Raw genomic sequence first — 18,298 nt, 5'->3', positions numbered from 1 at the left:
TAAAACCTCTACTTAAATGATTATAATTCAAAAGTAAAATTGAGCCTATAATAATGGGGTTTTAATATTTAATTAGAATCAATGTAATTACTAATATAGTGTCTCCACACCACATAATTATTAGCCATTTTCTTTAAGTTTCTGATACATGTTACAGTTCTTATCAAGTGTCTATAATATAATGTGCAAACATGAAGATGATATATATTATTTATATGTGATTTTGCACATATATAAAGAGTCACATATATAATTTCATACACATATTCATTTTATTTTTTAAAAGGAACAGTTTGAGAAATGACTGAATAAGGCACACACACAATTTTTATTAAATGAAAGAACTTCCCTTGATATATTTCATCCAGTTAAACATAAGTTAAACTGTTTTTGCTTTCTTTCTATATTGCTGTTTTATTTTCTACCTATGTCTTTTATTAAATGTCATCTATAAATTAACCATATTCATTTTAATGCTATTTTAAAGGTATATTGGCTTGATTCCTTTAGATTCTTAAAAATTATGGATTTATTTTATTCCTAATGACTTATGAGCTTGTGCTTGGCATTTGGTTCTAGACATGAAATAGTCCTTAAAATTTGGCAAACTTCAGAGAATTTTATGAAAATAGATCCTATAGACTTTGCTTTTCCAGAGATTCATTGTGGTTGAGTAATTGATGACTATGACCTGTAAGTTAAAATTATTATCTTCCTTACTTTCTTTACATTTTCTATTAAAATATAAAACTTATTTCCACAACTGAGTTATTAAACACAGCTTAACATTTTTCAGAATCTTTTTTTGGGGGGAGAAGTTGCTTGGGTTTCATTTTTTACTTGGATGTCACAATCTCTTATAAGCAATGCTTAAGGCTGCTGGTAATGTTACAAGGTCAAGTGAGATGCCCTGGGTATTTTGATTTTGAGCCATTTCTTAAGGTTGTTTATGAAGACAAGAAATTTGCAAATGTCTTAGAGGACAAATTAGCTGTAGTCTTTTAATAATTTCAAGCATGTTGATTAAAGGTCTAAATCAGTGTTTTTTTTTTAAATGCGAATTATGGCCTCTGAATATAATAAAGTTAATCTTTTAAAATATAAGATAGATTACTTGTTTAAAAAATTCTTTGTTATCAGAAATGGCTTATCTAAAAAGACAGTAAAATTATATTTAAATCTATTATTTAAATAAAGACTTCAAATAAAGCTGGAGATAGACAATATGTATAATAAAAATTTATATAATATATTATGAGGAATCATATTTTCAATCAAAATACCATGATTTATATGAAGGCATTCTCAATCAAGATTTTAATATCTCTTAAAATATGAGCTATGCATATTGTTTTAACATATAATTCAACAGCAATACTTAAAATATTAATAATATATTTTTTATCTTTTATACCTAAAAAAATTGAACATGTTATTTTTGGTTAGAAATTTAGGTAGCCAAATAGTTCTTAAAATTGTATATAATTTTATTCTATTTTAGTAGTAGAATTGTTAAAGTATGTATTAACTGAATTTCATTTAATCAACTATTTTTAACTCTCTTCCAGATAATCAGAATTCAATGATTGAAGTAATTTGCCAGGGGGGAGGGGAGCTAGCAAATTTCATCATAGCTGATATTTTTACTTTAAAATTATAAAAATATTTTCTATTATTCAAGTGAGTTATTATTAAATATATAACTCTGGAAGATTAACAAAATGAACACATACACTACCACTGAGTTTAAAAAATAAAACACTGCCTATATATATAAATTTTTTTTTTAAAGAGAGGGAGAGAGAGAAACTTTTAATATTTATTTTTTAGTTTTCGGTGGACATAACATCTTTATTTTATTTTTCTGTGGTGCTGAGGATCGAACCCAGCACCCTGCACGTGCCAGGAGAGCATGCTACCGCATGAGCCACATCCCCAGCACTCTACCAATATTTTTTAATCCTTTTGTTTACTCTTTTCCAGCCACAGCTTCTCTTGTCCTCAAAGCGTGACCATAAACTTTTGTTTTTACTATCTCCTTGACTCTCTTCATATTTTTACCACATGCAGATTTGTCCTTAAACAATGCACAGTTTAGTTGTATGTTTTACATATTATATTGTCATTGTTATTTTTGACATCTTTTTTAGAAAAACTTAACATTTTACTTTTTGTATTTATCCATGTTGATGTATTAGAAATAGTTAACCCTTTTCACAGCTGTAGAAATTCCAGCTTATGAATATCCTACAACTAATCCATTTGAGTCTAAATAGACTTCAGAATATATTACTTAGTATTTAATATATTAAGAATACTAATATATATTAAAAGTATTATTTTGTTTTGCTTTTATAAATATAATATACTATAAAAATTTATAAATTTGTTATTTTAATTTATATTTTATAATATTTATAAATTTTATATAACAATATATTAAAGGTATTATTTTGGTTTGCTTTTATAATGATACTATCAACTTATATCTCATATATTGGATTTCCATAATAATAAATTGCTGTAATCATAATAGACACATTTCTAACGTTACTGTATAACTTCAAAATGGTTTTCTAAATAACAGTTTGTATCTGTTTGCTGTCTGCTCCACATCCTCACCAGCTTTTAGTATTTTTTATTTAAAGAAGTATTTTTGGTACTGGGGCTTAAATCCAGGGGACTTTATTACTGAGCTACATCCCTATCCCTCTTTATCTTTTATTTTGAGACAAGGTCTTGCTAAGTTGCTCAAGTTGGCCTTGAACTTGAGATCCACCTACTTTAGCTTCCCAAGTCATTAGACTTTTAAGCATGGCACCATGCCCTGGCTTCAGATTTATTTTTAAATGAATGACCAATCTCTTGAATTAAAAAACATACTGATCACTGGAACTTCAATTTACATTTAATGGACTACACAGGAGGCTAAGCAGCTTTTCCTAAGATTATTGGCCATTAGTAATTTCTGTTGTTTTTGAAACTCTGTTCTATTATGTTTTTTTCCTATTAATTATTAGAAGGTGTTTAAATAAACACTTTGTTCATATAAACACTGGCATTTTATCTTTGTCAGTTTCATGTGTTGCAAATGTCTTCCCCATTTGTATTATTTTCTCATTTTATTTTATAGTGATTTTTGAATTTGGTAATCTATTTTTTTTCCTTTGGTTCCTATATTTTTATGGCTTAAGAATTCTTTTACCTTTATGTTCTCTGGTAATTAAACTCGGTGTTTTAAAAATATAATCATCTACATTTAATATTTTGGTCCAATTGAGACTTTTGTATACTTTTACATATATGTGTGTGTGCAAAGGAAGGATCCAATTTAATTTTTCCCAGTTCTTTGTATTGACTAACTTATTCTTTCTTTACTGACCTATAATGCTGCTTCAGTTACACATTTCCACACATTGTGGTGTTAAGTTCTGGTTTCTATATTCTATATCACTGGTCTGATGTCTATCTCTACCACTACTATCCTCTTTTAATGAATAAAAATGTATATACTCTTCAATAAAATGTATACTCTTCAACTTTATCAGGTAGGGTAAGTAATGCCTCCTTTTTGTCTCATTCAGTAGTATCTTGACTGTTAATATAACATTGTTCTTCCATAAGCATATTTCATGTGTTTTACCAACATCTATGAAAAAAATCCTTATTAGTATTTATATTGCAATTATATTGAATCTAAAGTTCAATTTGTAAAAAAATGAATTTTTGATTAAGACCAGTCTTTCTCCTAAATATACAAGCAACTTAGTAAACATTAATTTAGATCATTGCTCTCCCAATTTCAATGTTCTATTAACGTTGAGTAATTTAGTTCTATGTTTTAGGCTCATAAATGGATAAAATTATAATTTTATTGCATTCAGGTTGAGTTTATTGAAATTCACCCTATGATTACCATTTTCTTAGCTTGCCACTGCTTCTTGTGATTCAGCCCTTAATTTTAAAATTTATTTTTTTCTTGAAGTTCAACTTTTAGAAATTTCTTTAGTGGTGTCTTTATTAATAAAAAATTGGTTGGGACTCTTTTATTTCAAAGATGGCTTAATTATATATAGAATTTTATTTTTAATTTTATTTTCTTCTAGCATTTTAAAGATACTATATTTGCTTTTGGTTTCCAGTTGCTGGTGAATCATCAGCTGTCAGTGTTGTAGTCATCATGGGTGATAGACTGTCCTATTTCTTCATCTAAGATTTTTTTCTTGGTGTTTGTTTTGTAGCTCTTTTCCTACCAGGCAACTAGGTGTGGGTTTATTTTTATTTATCTCCCTTGATATTGACTCTTTCCTGGCTCCCAAACTTTCATCAATTCAAAAGGCTGGATTATCTCAGACTTTGTATCTTTGAATATTTTATCTACCCAATTCTTTACTCAATAACAAAACTATGACTAAAAATAAAATAGACATTCATTTATTCAATAAATATCCTTATCATCACGAAATGTATAATAAAGGCACAGGATATCAGGAGGTGATAACAGCTATAAGATATAGACATCAAAGTGCTAAGATGAAGGAAAGGGATTGCCTCCTTCCTCTTTAAACATCAAAAGTCTGGCCCCCAAGCTTCATATGGCATATATATATATATATATATATATATATATATATCAAATCAACTCAAAACCATAAAAGTATAAGTTCTTTTAAGAGCAAATTTTATGCAGAACTCTAATTACCAAAATCAACTAATATTTTGAACTTCACGTTGAGTAGGTTCTGTAATTTCCATGGGCAGTACTCTGCAGGTGATATCAACATGTCAATTCTCCCCTAGATGATGATAAGCAGAAACCCTCTCCCTCCTCTGGGAGCCCCTTACTATAATTTTCTATGGCCTTTAAAGGAAAGTGACATGGGGAAAAAGAGATTAAGGTTTTCCTTTCCCTAAAATATTCTGGATAAATGACCTCGAAGTTTCTCAAAGCAAATAGATATGGAATATATATATATCTATATATATATCTATATATCTATATATCTATATATATATCTATATATATAGATATATAGATATATATCTATATATATCTGTTTTTTGACCTTTTCTTTCCTCTCCTGTGCTCATTTATAATGAAAACAGATGTTAGTTCTTTGTGTATTAAGTCACTTATTCATATTTTATATTATCAGATTTTGAGGATTTTTGAAGGAAAAGAACATTTTCAAATGAAAAATAATACAGCTAAAGACTTTCTTTCTTTCCCCCTTTTTTGTTCCTCCACTTTTTTTGTTGTTGTTGTTTGTTTTCTTGACCTTGTATAAGTTTGATTGTTTCCTTTTAACCTTTGTTGTATATGAGATTATAGCCAGAAAGGATGACCATCCAGAGATGGTCTTATAGGATAAAAAGTACCCCTGTAATTCCTCTTAAATAGATTGAATATTTCTGGTAATGTAAAATATTTGTATACCTCCTTTGTTTAATGTAATGTTATTTACTAATTTAAAAAGGGATTTGATATTTTTTAGTTCTAAAATGGTATCACATGCAGATAGTCAGATCAAGCATTTTGGAAATTGCATGGTAATGGAAGGAGACCCTCAGGGTTATACAGTGGAGGAGGTAGAGAGAGAGGAGGGGAGGGGAGGGGAGAGGTGGGGAGGGGGGAGGGTGGAGGACGGGAAAGGCAGCGGAGCACAACAGACACTAGTATGGCAATTTGTAAATCAATGGATGTGTAACTGATGTGATTCTGCAATCTGGGTATGGGGTGAAGGTGGGAGTTCATAACCCACTTGAATCAAAGTGTGGAATATGATATGTCAAGAAATTTGTAATGTTTTGAACAACCCACAATAAAAAATTAAAAAAAAAAAAAAAAAAAAAAAAAAAAAAAAAAAAAAAATGTCATACAATCAGAGGAGGGTGATATTTACAACAAGGATTTAATAGTGCAAATATAAAATTAAGTAGAGTTTCATAAAAGATCTGTAAAATGAGAGAGCCCAAAGATTAACCTTCAATAGCTAAATGAAAATTTGGCCTCAGCAGTACACATATAAGAATATGCAAAATGTTTCTTTATTTTCTGATCTACAGAATTAAATAAGCAAATACACTTGTAACAAAAAATAAATCATAGTAAGAACATATATATCAAGCATCAAATATTAGTTGTTGGATATCCATATGCTATAGAATCCAACTAGCATTCTGCTGCCAGTGAATAAATAATCTTTTTAGTCAATTTGTCAGCTTTGAACTTTTTATGTGTTCTGGCTTATGACGTTTCCTCTCCTGTGCTCATTTATAATGAAAACAGATGTTAGTTCCTTGTGTATTAAGTCACTTATTCATATTTTATGTTACCAGATTTTGAGGATTTTTGAAAAAAAGAGAACATTTTCAAATGAAACAGCTAAAAACTTTCTTTCTTTCTTTCTCACCACCCCTTTTTTTGTTTGTTTTTTGTTGCTGGGGATGCAGCCTGAAGCTTTATACATGCTAGGCATGTGCTGTATCACTGAGTTACACAGTCAGCCCTAAACTAAAAATATTTTTAAAGAAACAAAACAAATCAAGCTGTAACTATGAAAGTATAAGTTCTTTTAAGAGCAAATTTTATGCAGAATTGTAATTACCAGAATAAACTAATATTTTGAACTTCATGTTGAGTAACTTCAATAATTTCCATGGGTAGTACTCTGCAGGTGATATCAACATGTCAATTCTCCCCCAGATGATGATAAGCAGAATCCCTCTCCCTCCTCTGGGAGCCCAAGTATCCCCCTTACTATAATTTTCTGTAGCTTTTAAGGGAAAGTGACATGGGGAAAAACAGTTTAAGGTTTTCCTTTCTGTAAAATATACTAGATAAATAACCTCAAATTTTCTCAAAGCAAAGAGATATGGAATAATCTCTAGTGAACTTGAACCTATTCTAATTTTTTATCATAAAACTGAAATATATTAGTACTTTATTCTTATATGTGAACTTAGTAACTCACAAGAGACTATTAGTGTATTCTACACTAGTGTTTCTAATATTGTAGTCTAAACATCGTCTAGATCACAATTTCCACTGATGGTTTTTATGATGTCAGTCAGGACCTAGAAATTCAGAATCTTATAGATCAATGGAGAATGGGGAAGGTGCTATATTTTTATAAGATTCCTATGTTATGAATATTCAAGTTTGAGAAACATAATTTTATATCATGATTCTTACCATGTGTGTTTTCATCAGCTTTTTCATAGCTGTGACAAAAGACCTGACAAGAACAATTTCAGAGGAGTAAAAGTTTATTTGGTGTTCTTTCAGAGGTCTCAATCCATAGATTTCCAACTCCATTGCTCTGGGCCCTAGGTGAGGCAGAACATCAATGTGGAACTGTCTGGAAGAATAAAAACAGCTCAGGACATGATAATCTGGAAGCAGAGAGAGAAAACTAAGCTCCACTCAACAGGGATAAAATATATGCTCCAAAGGCACACCCCAGTGTCCTGTCTCTTCCTACTACATGCTATTGGCTTATAATTATCACCCAGTTAATCCATTCAAGTAGATGAGTGCATTAGGTTAAGGCATTCATAACCCAATCATTTTCCTTCTAAACTTTCTTGCATTGTCTCTCACATGTACTTTTGGGAAAGGGCGGACATCTCATATCTAAAGTATAACATTCTACTCCTGGCCCTCAAAATCTCCTGCCCATTTTACAGTGTAAAATACATTTAGTCCACTTTCAAGAGACCCCATAGACTTAATAAAACCCCCAAACAAGCCATAAACATCTAATATATAAAGGCACAGAGTAAATAGTTCCATTCTACAAAGGAAAATAATGGCATAGAAAAAAAGCATGGGACCAAAGCAAGACAAAAATCCTGCTAGGCAAACGAGTTCTATAGCTCCATGTCCAGCATACAGGCTTATGGCATTTTGTCTCTAAAAGCCTTGTATAGCTCCATGACGTTTCTGGTTATAGCTCATGTGGGTTCTCCCTTGGCTTATCTGTGCTCAATCCCTAAAGCTTTCCTCCACAGATGTTCCATGGTACTGGCATATATCAGTCTCCATTAATGGGGATGTCCATTGTGGTTTTGATTTCTTTCTCATATCTCCATGCATGGTACTCTCACAGGCTGCCCACAGGGACTCTGAACCTCTGTACCTTACCAAGCATCCTAGATGTTCCTTTGAAATCTTGGTGGAAGCCTTCATGACCCCCTAACTCCAGCATCCTTTAATCTAGAAGAAACAAAACCACATGTTTGATGCCAAGGTCTGCCGCCATATTGAGCAGTAGCCAAGCCTCTGGGGACCCTGGATGCATTAGCCTCTGAGTGCCTGAGTGGCATATTATGGTAAAGCAACTTCCTAGGCCTTTTTATTCAAGCAGGGTACCCCACATTTTTCTTCTTCAGGGAATTTTTACTTTTACACCTTTGAGCCTGAGATAAGTGTGGTATTGCCAGTTCCTGAGATACCCTCAAGTCATCTTGCTTTGGGTAAATTATTTAACATGTCTTTAGTGACTTTAAAGTATTTAATAATCACAACTTCCTTTGTCCCAATTTTACTCACATTTTTGGCCAAAGTACAAGTTTTTAAAATCTTTCTGCTGTGCTTTTTGCTTCTGATAATTATGATAAACTTGGTTAAAAGCTACCAACATTATCCATACCACTGCCTGAATGTTATGTTGCCTAGAAATTTCTTCCATCAGATTATGAAGTTGATCACCTTTAAATTAATCTTTACAGAAAGCTTCAGGACATGAACAAAGTGTAAACAACTTCTTTTCCACAACATAACATGAATGGTCTCTTATTCAATTTCCAGTAGAGTCTTCCTTCATCTCTGAGATCTCATGAGCACATTCTTTATTGTCCTCAGTTCTGTTGTCCTTCAAGTTTTTGAACTTCCTCCAGAATTTTCCATTAGGCTCTGCTTATGACAATCTAAAACTTTTCCAGCTTTTTTTGTTAAATTTCAAAATTTCCCCCACAAATTCCAAAAAGCTCCAAAATATTCTGAAACACATGGCCAGGTTAGTCATAGTAATGACCCCACTTCTTGGTACCAAATTGTGTTTTAGTTAGCTTTTTCACCACTGTGACCAAGAGACATGACAAGAACAATTTTAGGTAGAAAAAAATTATTTAGTTTCAAAGGTCTCAGTCTCAGATGGCCAGCTGCTTTGCTCTGGGCCCAACTTGAGGCAAAATATCATGGAGGAAGGGTGTGATGGGAGAAAGCAACTCAGAACAGGACAATCAGGAAGCAAAGAGAAAAGTTAAGCTTCTCTCAATAGGGACAAAATATAGACCCCCAAAATATGCCCCTAGCAATCTTTCACATCTAGCTACACCCAACATGTCTACAGTAACCACCCAGTTAATTCATTCAAGTGGACTAATGCACTGATTAGGTTAAGGCTCTCATAACCCAATCATTTTACCTTTAAACTTTCTTGTGTTGTCTCTCATGTGAGCTTTTGGGCATACACCTCATATATAAACCATAACAACAAAGAAAACTGCCTCTATTTCCTTATTGTACTTTCATTGCAGACATTACTAATTCATCATAGCATTCTTTTCTACAGAGCTATTATAAAGATAAAAACATTCTCAACATCTTACTTAATTAGCTTGCAAGATAAAATAGCCTCTGGTACTATTCTATACATAAATTTCTACTAGGCAATATTATCTTTAGGGACAGCTAAGAATTTGAAGACACATGTTGATATTCTCTAAATAGTAAATAGAGGTCACATTTTTTTTTTTCCACAAACCATTGTACCTAAAATAGAATAGAAAGCAAGTCAGAAATCATGATGATGTTAACTCTGGAAATGTTACTACTAATAACAAAAAGTAATTTTTAAAAATGGAAGAAAACCTTAAAAAAATAGAACTTGGAAATGTACAGAAGGAGGAAGTCATTAAACAGTTCTGTTTGATTCCACTCAGAAGCTTCTGCAGGCTTCAATGTTCATAGCATAAATTATGTTCATAATTATGACCAAAATACCCAGCAAATTACGAGGTATTTTTCATATATTATGTTCAAGACATCATCTGATATGTTTTAGAAAGTGTCCAACCAGGGAAGCTAAAGCAAGAGAAGTGTTTAAACTTTAACTATTAGCTAACTGATATTAACTGGAATAATTTTCAGTCTGAGGATTTTAGATACTCATCTTCACTATCCATATGTACTTTGTTTTATTCTCCTATTAAAATACTATTTATTGGAAACCTTGATAATATTCAACCACATGTGCAAATTGTCCTGTCATCATATTCTACTTATCAAATCAAACTTTTTTGCAATGTAACTTTACTTTTGGGTAGTGAATTTAGAATTAGATGAGGAAATTTACTGTCAAATAGTCCTTATTAAATGCCATTTTTCCGTTTTTATTCAATGCTTTGGTAATTTATGTTAGGGTAATACTTTCTGAAACAGTATATCAAAAATATAAAAACACATATTTTTACTGATATTTTGATAACTGGATAGTACTAGTCTCTAAATATTCACACCCACAACCTATTTAGCATGAAAACAAAGACTTATGGATGTTCTAAAACTAATAAATCTTTTTACAAAAATAATTTTAGCCATTATATTTTAAAATATACATAATGTTAACATTTATACATACTCATAAAATCTAGTTAATATTTTATGTATTCTTATCATCAATAATTTTTCTTTAAAAATCACCTTATTTTCTACTTAAAATATTAACAAAATTGATAGTTTATATAAATATGTTGTCCTGAAAGACAAGAAAGTAGCTTCAGAGACATTCTTTACAAGGATTGCCTGTGACAAATTATACAATCAGTTTATGACCAAACAAAGCAATTATTTTAACCACACCAATTCCAAATTTGCTCTTTTCTTTACTAGAATACTTGAAATAAGAACTAGACTTGGAACTAGGAGACATGACTTCAAGTCTTGGCTTACATTTGATTATAAAAATTCATATTAAAAAAATCATTAATGTGCTCAACTAAGTTGGACATAGTTGTACATGTAATTGTCCTATAAGAATCTGGAAACAAGAACATGCACTGGAACATACACGTGTTTAAGGGAAGAAGGACCTTGAAATGGATGGATTAAAATAAAGGCACAGAATTTCAAAAATGGCGATCCCTAACATTTAACTATTTCATTGGAAATAATAAAGACTTTTGCCCCCTTCTTTTTTGTGGATCATTACATCAAGGTGCACAATAGTGTTTCATTTAAAAGAATTTATATTAATTAAGGATAATTTTGTCCATACTCTTAATTATTAATTTACTCTTAATTATGACTTATAAAACTTATTGTTTAACAAATTCTAGAATATCTGATTCTCAAGTTTTACTCTAAAATACCATAGAATTGTTTGGGAAATCTTACTTTAAAAGCACTTTAGTGAATAACTTTATGATTCTAGCTTAATGGAGTTAGAATATAATTATGTGAAGGTAGCATAGCATTTTGCCACTTCTTTATGACTTCTTTATTGAAAATCCAGTGATTTTTTTTTGCTCTATTGTAAGTTTGACATCAGGTCTTTAGAGTTCTAAGCAAGTTTGACCAATGACTAAAGGATGCGTTGGTAGGGCATGGTAGCCTAATTGTCTTTGAAAGCCCTCTTTCAGAATTTACAATGACAAGCACTGAATCTTAACATCATGAATGTTTTTCTGTTTACATGTATCTAAGTAGTTGTAGCTTACCTGTAGCCATAGATGTAAAATTAGTTTTTGTCTAAAAGTAACTTGTAACTCTAACCTTACATAATGTTTTAATTTCTTTATTTCTGATGATTCTTACTTACTACTATAGTCTCATGCACATAAGAACTTTAATGAACTTTCACTGAACCATGTTCTTTTTAAATTATTGCTGAGATCTTGTGAGGATATAGTCTTCAGTTTTTCCTACCTGCATTTCATTGTTGATAGTCCATAGTTATATACACACTCCATTATAGAAACTGAGAGTATATACAGCAATTTAGGTGTTTTTAGTCAGGTTATAAGGGAGGTAGAAAATTTGCAAAATAATATGATCTTTGTTCAACCTTCTATCTGCTGTTTGTATTTTAGAGTTTTTCATATTAAGATAGTTAGTTTTATCTTTTTTCAGAACTGCCAATTTTTTTGTCCAACCATTTCAAATAACTATAAATAAAGGCTTCTCACCCCTCAATTTTTATGGTGAGGGTCTCTGAATGGTTTTATATTACTTTGGTAGAAATGAGTAAAACTAAAGGAAAGAGGTGTGGAAGAATAAACAATAAAGGAGAGAGGAGAGGAGGTGTTGGATTTAAGACATATTTCTATTCCTCTATCATTCATTGTCATATGGCAAGAAAATATGGAATCAGCTCCTTCTAGCTGGTTCTTCAGTTTTCATGGGTGGCGTTTATTATTCTCAAAGTTCTGATATATTAAATACTAATGATAGAGGAAAAAGAGATTCTCAATGACTGGAGGCTGGAGAGGGGAGAGAAGAGAAGCTGGGAGCTGGATTTAATAGATACTACATTATAGTTAGATAAGAAAGATAAATTCAGGTGCCCTATTACGTACAGGGTGACTATAGATAAAGATAATATATTATATATTTCAGAAAAGTTAGAAGAAAGGATTTTTAATGATTTTGCCACAAATAAATAATAAATGAGAAGATAGAGATGCTTGCCATCATTTGAACGTCATATAATGTATATGTATATCAAAACATCTCCTAGTACCCCATAAATTTGTGTATTTTTGTGTGTTAATTAAAAAATTAAAAGCAGACAAAACTACATTGATCCCATATGTAATATGTATAAGTAGAAATGATTAATTTTGTTGAATTTTTGTTATTCACATAGGTTTATTTGATAACAGCATAGTATTTAACATGCATATTTTTTAAAGAAGGAAATTCTTAAAGGTAATTTAAGAAAAATGTAAATAAATATTATTCAAAATATTAATGTACTTGTTATTTTAAAAATAGAAATGATTGAGGTAGATTCAGGTTAAAAATATCACTATGAAGTATACTTTTTAATTGTAAACCACATGACTATATAGATGCTTTCTTGATATGATTCATTCTTCTTGTGTTATTTGGATAACTTTTTATCTTTGCAAACCAAAGACAATTTCATAATCCTATTTTTGTTTAAAAAAAATACTGTCTTCCAAAAGTGTGTAAGTTCCAAAAGAAGATTCAAAATTCTGAAAGGACTCATTGCTTGACAATTCTAAGTTTATGTGTTTGTCTTACGTTGGTTATTAAAACTTCAGTTTTTATTGATGATGGTTCAGGATTCTGAAATGTTAGCTTCTTGATGATCAAGAGGCAAGAGCTAGTGGTCTGCACTTCTTTTTTTCCCTTAACCATTAAATTCTCAGATATTGACCAGTGGAATAAGGTAATTGAGCAACTAGGAACACCTTGCCCGGAATTCATGAAGAAATTGCAACCCACAGTAAGAAACTATGTGGAGAATCGGCCCAAGTATGCAGGACTCACCTTCCCCAAGCTCTTTCCAGATTCCCTCTTCCCAGCGGACTCTGAGCACAATAAACTTAAAGGTAGGCCCTCCAGAGACAACTTGAGAACCTCTGTGCAGGACAGAAGCTAAATAGCTTGTGGTTTAGAGACCTATCTTTAACTTCAACTACTTCAAGTTAAGGAAAGGGTACTTTTAAAAAGACCATTTTTGTTGTTTGACTTCATAATGGCTGCCAATCTTAACTGGAGTGAGATGGTATCTTAGGGTGGTTTTGATTTGCATTTCAAGTGCTGGCGAGGATGTGGGGAAAAGGGTACACTTGTACATTACTGGTGGGACTGCAAATTGGTGCAGCCAATTTGGAAAGCAGTATGGAGATTTCTTGGAAAGCTGGGAATGGAGCCACCTTTTGACCCAGCTATTCCCCTTCTTGGTCTATTCCCTAAAGACGTAAAAAGAGCATGCTACAGGGACACTGCTACATCGATGTTCATAGCAGCTCAATTCACAATAGCAAGACTGTGGAACCAACCCAGATGCCCTTCAATAGACGAATGGATTAAAAAAATGTGGCATTTATACACAATGGAGTATTACTCTGCATTAAAAAATGACAAAATCATAGAATTTGCAGGGAAATGGATGGCACTAGAGCAGATTATGCTAAATGAAGCTAGCCAATCCCTAAAAAACAAATGCCAAATGTCTTATTTGATATAAGGAGAATAACTAAGAACAGAGTAGGGACAAAGAGCATGAGAAGAAGATTAACATTAAACAGAGATGAGAGGTGGGAGGGAAAGGGAGAGAGAAGGGAAATTGCATGGAAATGGAAGGAGACCCTCAGGGTTATACAAGAGGAAATGAGGGGAAAGGGAAAAATAATACAAGGGGGAGAAATGAAGGTCTGTAGAGGGGGTAGAGAGAGAAGAGGGGTGGGGAGGGGAGGGGAGGGGGGATAGTAGAGGATAGGAAAGGTAGCAGAACATGACAGTCACTAGTATGGCAATATGTAAATCAATGGATGTGTAATTGATGTGATTCTGCAATCTGTATATGGGCTAAAAATGGGAGTTCATAACCCACTTGAAGCAAAGTGTGAAAGATGATATATCAAGAACTATGTAATGTTTTGAACAACCAACAATAAAAAAAATTTAAAAAAAAAGACCATTTTTACCAAGGGGAGTGGCTGAGGACTTTATAATTAGATATTCAGAAGGAAGGGTAAGAATAAAGTGTGTTAACAAGATTTAGGTTAACTATTTCATAGAGTATACTTAGAAACTTAAATCGTTTTTTGAAGTAAGTTTCAGAAACCAATGTAATATACATCCATCATGCTTTCAATCCTTTCTATTTGGTCTGAAAATATTTTCAGTGCCTGTTTTCAGTTGTAAAATCTTGGAGTTATAAAATCAGATGTTTGAGTTTGTTTTATTTGTATTGTGGCTTTCTTTTATTTGTATTTTAGCATTTTATTTCTATTTATAGTGCTTTTTCAGTTGACAGTGGTAAATGAAATTTCACCTATTCATTTTTATTCAGTATAAACACTTATTAACAAGTGATTCTTTTCTACCATGATGTCTGCAGTTAATAACTTGAGTAACAAATCTCAGTATCTTCCCCCCCAAATATTGAGGTAAAAAGACCTTTGATTTGTTTGGAAACTAGGCACAAATTTGGCAATGTATTAACTGTAAGATAAATAATATCCTATTTTCTGTTAAACTTTAGGACACTCCTGAGAACTCATTTTGAAGGAAATCTGATAGCCCCAACCCCACTCAAGTTTCAAATTCTGCCACTGTGCCTTGAAATCTGTGTGACTCTGGGCAAGTTATCTCTTTGTACACATGGAGGCAGGGATTTGTTGGGAGGATTAATTTGCTTAATGTTGCACTTAATACAGTGCCTTCAGAGCTTATAACAAATACTAAATACTGTTAAAAATAATAAAAAATATATTTAAAAATACTTATATGTGATCAAAAAAGAAAAACGTTAAGACGTACGCTTTGAAATATAACCCTAAGTGTTCAGTGGAGAATTCTGATCTATAGACATAACTAACAAAATTTGAATATCTATGGTAGACTTAAATGAGACGGAGACACTATAATGCAGTGCTACTATTTTCTAAATTTTTACCTAGTGTATTTTAAATATTCCATATTGTTCCTTTGTTCTTGATACTTAGGCTTCACAGTGGATCTTTCTTCCTTTAGCTTTCCTATGGACTTTAGGTATGGTATGGACTAAATTATTACCAACTCAATCATTTTTAAGATCAACATTATCTTTATGCACATTAGGAAAGAGCTAATACTCTAAGAAGAGATATTTTAGCATTTATTCCTTCGGGATGCTAATTGAGATGTTAGGTAAAATCATCCCTTCTGATGAAGACACCTGTAGTATAACAAGTGAAGACAGCAAAGCTCTTATTAAACTACTGAATGATAATGACAGCACTGATAGAAAAATTATTAAAGTATATCATGCTCTGTCATGTAATTCCAACTTTCTTGAGTTTACTTTAAAAAATTTTTAAATTTATATATGAACACAATATCTTTATTTTGTTTGTTTATTTTTATATGGTCTGAGGGTTGAACACAGTGCCTCACATGTGAGGGGCAAGCGCTCTGCCACTGAGCCACAACCCCTGCCCCTTGAGTTTTCTTTTTAAGTGGAACCTCTATAATTATATTCTTTGTAAAGGATAAACTATTTTATTATTGTTATGATTATTTAATTTAATTTTAATGTAAAATTACCACATTGTTAAGAATCATAACATACAATAGCCAAAAGAAACAATATATTTCATTATATTTTAAAAAGAGCATAACAGATTTTTTTTTTTGCAAATGAAAGATAAAGCATTGAAATATTTTCCTCATTTTGTTTCAGACATAAGATATTTACTATTATTTCTTCCTAAGATGATTTGGTATTAATATAGTTCATGGCCCTATTACAGCGCCTGCTCTAAAAAGTGAAATATGGTGGGTTTGATAGGACAATAAAAGGGAAAATAGATGTAAAATCATTTATAAATCAAAGAAGTCTTTCAAACTAGTAATGAGAAATATTAAAGTTTGAATTAACATACAAGTCTTTTTATATTTTTATTATTCTTATAAGCTTCAAACTTCTATTTGTAAATAATACTAATGATTTTCTGTGATTGAATTTACCAGGAAAATGGTTAATAGACATAAAATATCCTAAAGGATTAGTTAACTAGTGATTTTTCATGTTAGAACAAGACATCAGAAGGTTTCTTTATTGAAATGTGAAGACACAAGAAAATACAGAATAAGTGAAAATGGTTTGCTACATTTTAACTGTAGTTTTGTTAAAATTATATGAAAAATATTTGACCAACAAATAACTGAAAAAATAAATAGCACCAAAAAAATATGCCCATAGATACAGTGGTTGACTCAAGCTTGTTGGGACAATTGGTATTTTCTGATTTTCATATTATGTTATTTTCAGTTTTACACAACTTACCTAGTTGCTTTTCTCTGAAAAATTGATGAAATAAAAATTGATATATATCCATATTTTTATGATTTATTCTTAAATCAATTGAGGCTCTTTTCCTTTTAATTTGAAGTTTTACTATATATTTGGAACCAGCTGAATATTTTTACTATTAAACCTTTCTATCAATTGAATAACAATTTCGGTTTAAGATATTTATTTCCATTCAAACAGTAATTTTTGTAAAATTTTATATATTTTTTAGAGATTAAAAATTAATGAGGCTTTACTAGTGTTCTTAAACAAATATGCTTACTGATTATCACTAAATAACTTTACAACTAATACTACCCATAATCATAAAATTAATCTTAGTAATATAAACATAATGTAGTTTTACATTGCTGTCATGTGTAGCATTGAACGGACTTCAGCCATTAACTACTTGATTTCATGAAATCATGATTCTACTGATTTAAAGTGCCTGATGATCACAAAATGTTAAAATGACAATTCACCAGTTGAATGATATCATATCTATCACTACTACTCTTCAGGTTATTTTCATGCATACAATAAATTGGGGCTATATGATCTCTCATCAATTTGAATTCAGTTCAAATTTTAATAATTCTAAAATATGAATGAGAACATGAAAATACACATTGCTTATCTTCAAAGAGCCATCACTATCAAACATCATGGATTTGCATTTGTATGCTTGTTATCCCTTCAGCCTATGGTCATCCAGATTACCTAAGAAAATTATTTTGCTTATATTAACTTTCTGGTGAATGTTGCTTAAGTTATTTGAATGTTAAATGAATAATTGTGTATTTATATTATAACTTCAATGAGCCCTAGATGATGCCTTAGGCCTCGAGACCTATAGAAAGAGATGCAAAATTAATTTCTTTTTCCAGAATATCCAGAAATGGACTTGATATTCATTTAGAAACAAGATATTTGTTGATTTTTTTTGCTTTAGTTTCCACTCCATACAACAAATAAAAATCTTGCTGGTTGTTTTTCTCATTGATTGTTTCAGCCAGCCAAGCCAGGGATTTGTTGTCAAAGATGCTAGTGATTGACCCAGCCAAGAGGATATCAGTGGATGACGCCTTACAGCACCCTTACATCAACGTCTGGTACGATCCTGCTGAAGTGGAGGCGGTAAGGCAGAGGCATATTTTATTTTCTTTCCATAAACAAACCTTAGCTGTAGTAAACTCTTAGTAGGATTGAACCCCAGAAGGGCACACAAAAAATTCTAGGTCAAAAATACCATTATCTGC

At 31.3% G+C, this 18,298-nt stretch overlaps 1 protein-coding gene across 4 annotated transcripts in view; it reads left to right on the top strand.

Moving 5' to 3' along the window:
- Positions 1-18,298, top strand: part of Mapk10 (mitogen-activated protein kinase 10) — a 184,036-nt gene that overhangs the window by 124,070 nt on the left and 41,668 nt on the right. For 3 of the 4 annotated variants that reach the window (XM_071614822.1, XM_027939799.2, XM_071614821.1), the window contains 2 exons: positions 13,402-13,584; positions 18,052-18,176. In XM_071614822.1, the coding sequence (XP_071470923.1) occupies positions 13,402-13,584; positions 18,052-18,176 (308 nt within the window). The remainder of the gene's footprint in view (positions 1-13,401; positions 13,585-18,051; positions 18,177-18,298) is intronic. The other variant, XM_027939802.1, reaches the window with a different exon arrangement.

The sequence above is a fragment of the Marmota flaviventris genome, chromosome 7 (genome assembly GCF_047511675.1).
Source record: "Marmota flaviventris isolate mMarFla1 chromosome 7, mMarFla1.hap1, whole genome shotgun sequence".
Classification (NCBI taxonomy): domain Eukaryota; kingdom Metazoa; phylum Chordata; class Mammalia; order Rodentia; family Sciuridae; genus Marmota; species Marmota flaviventris.
This window is presented reverse-complemented; position numbering and strand designations above follow the sequence as displayed.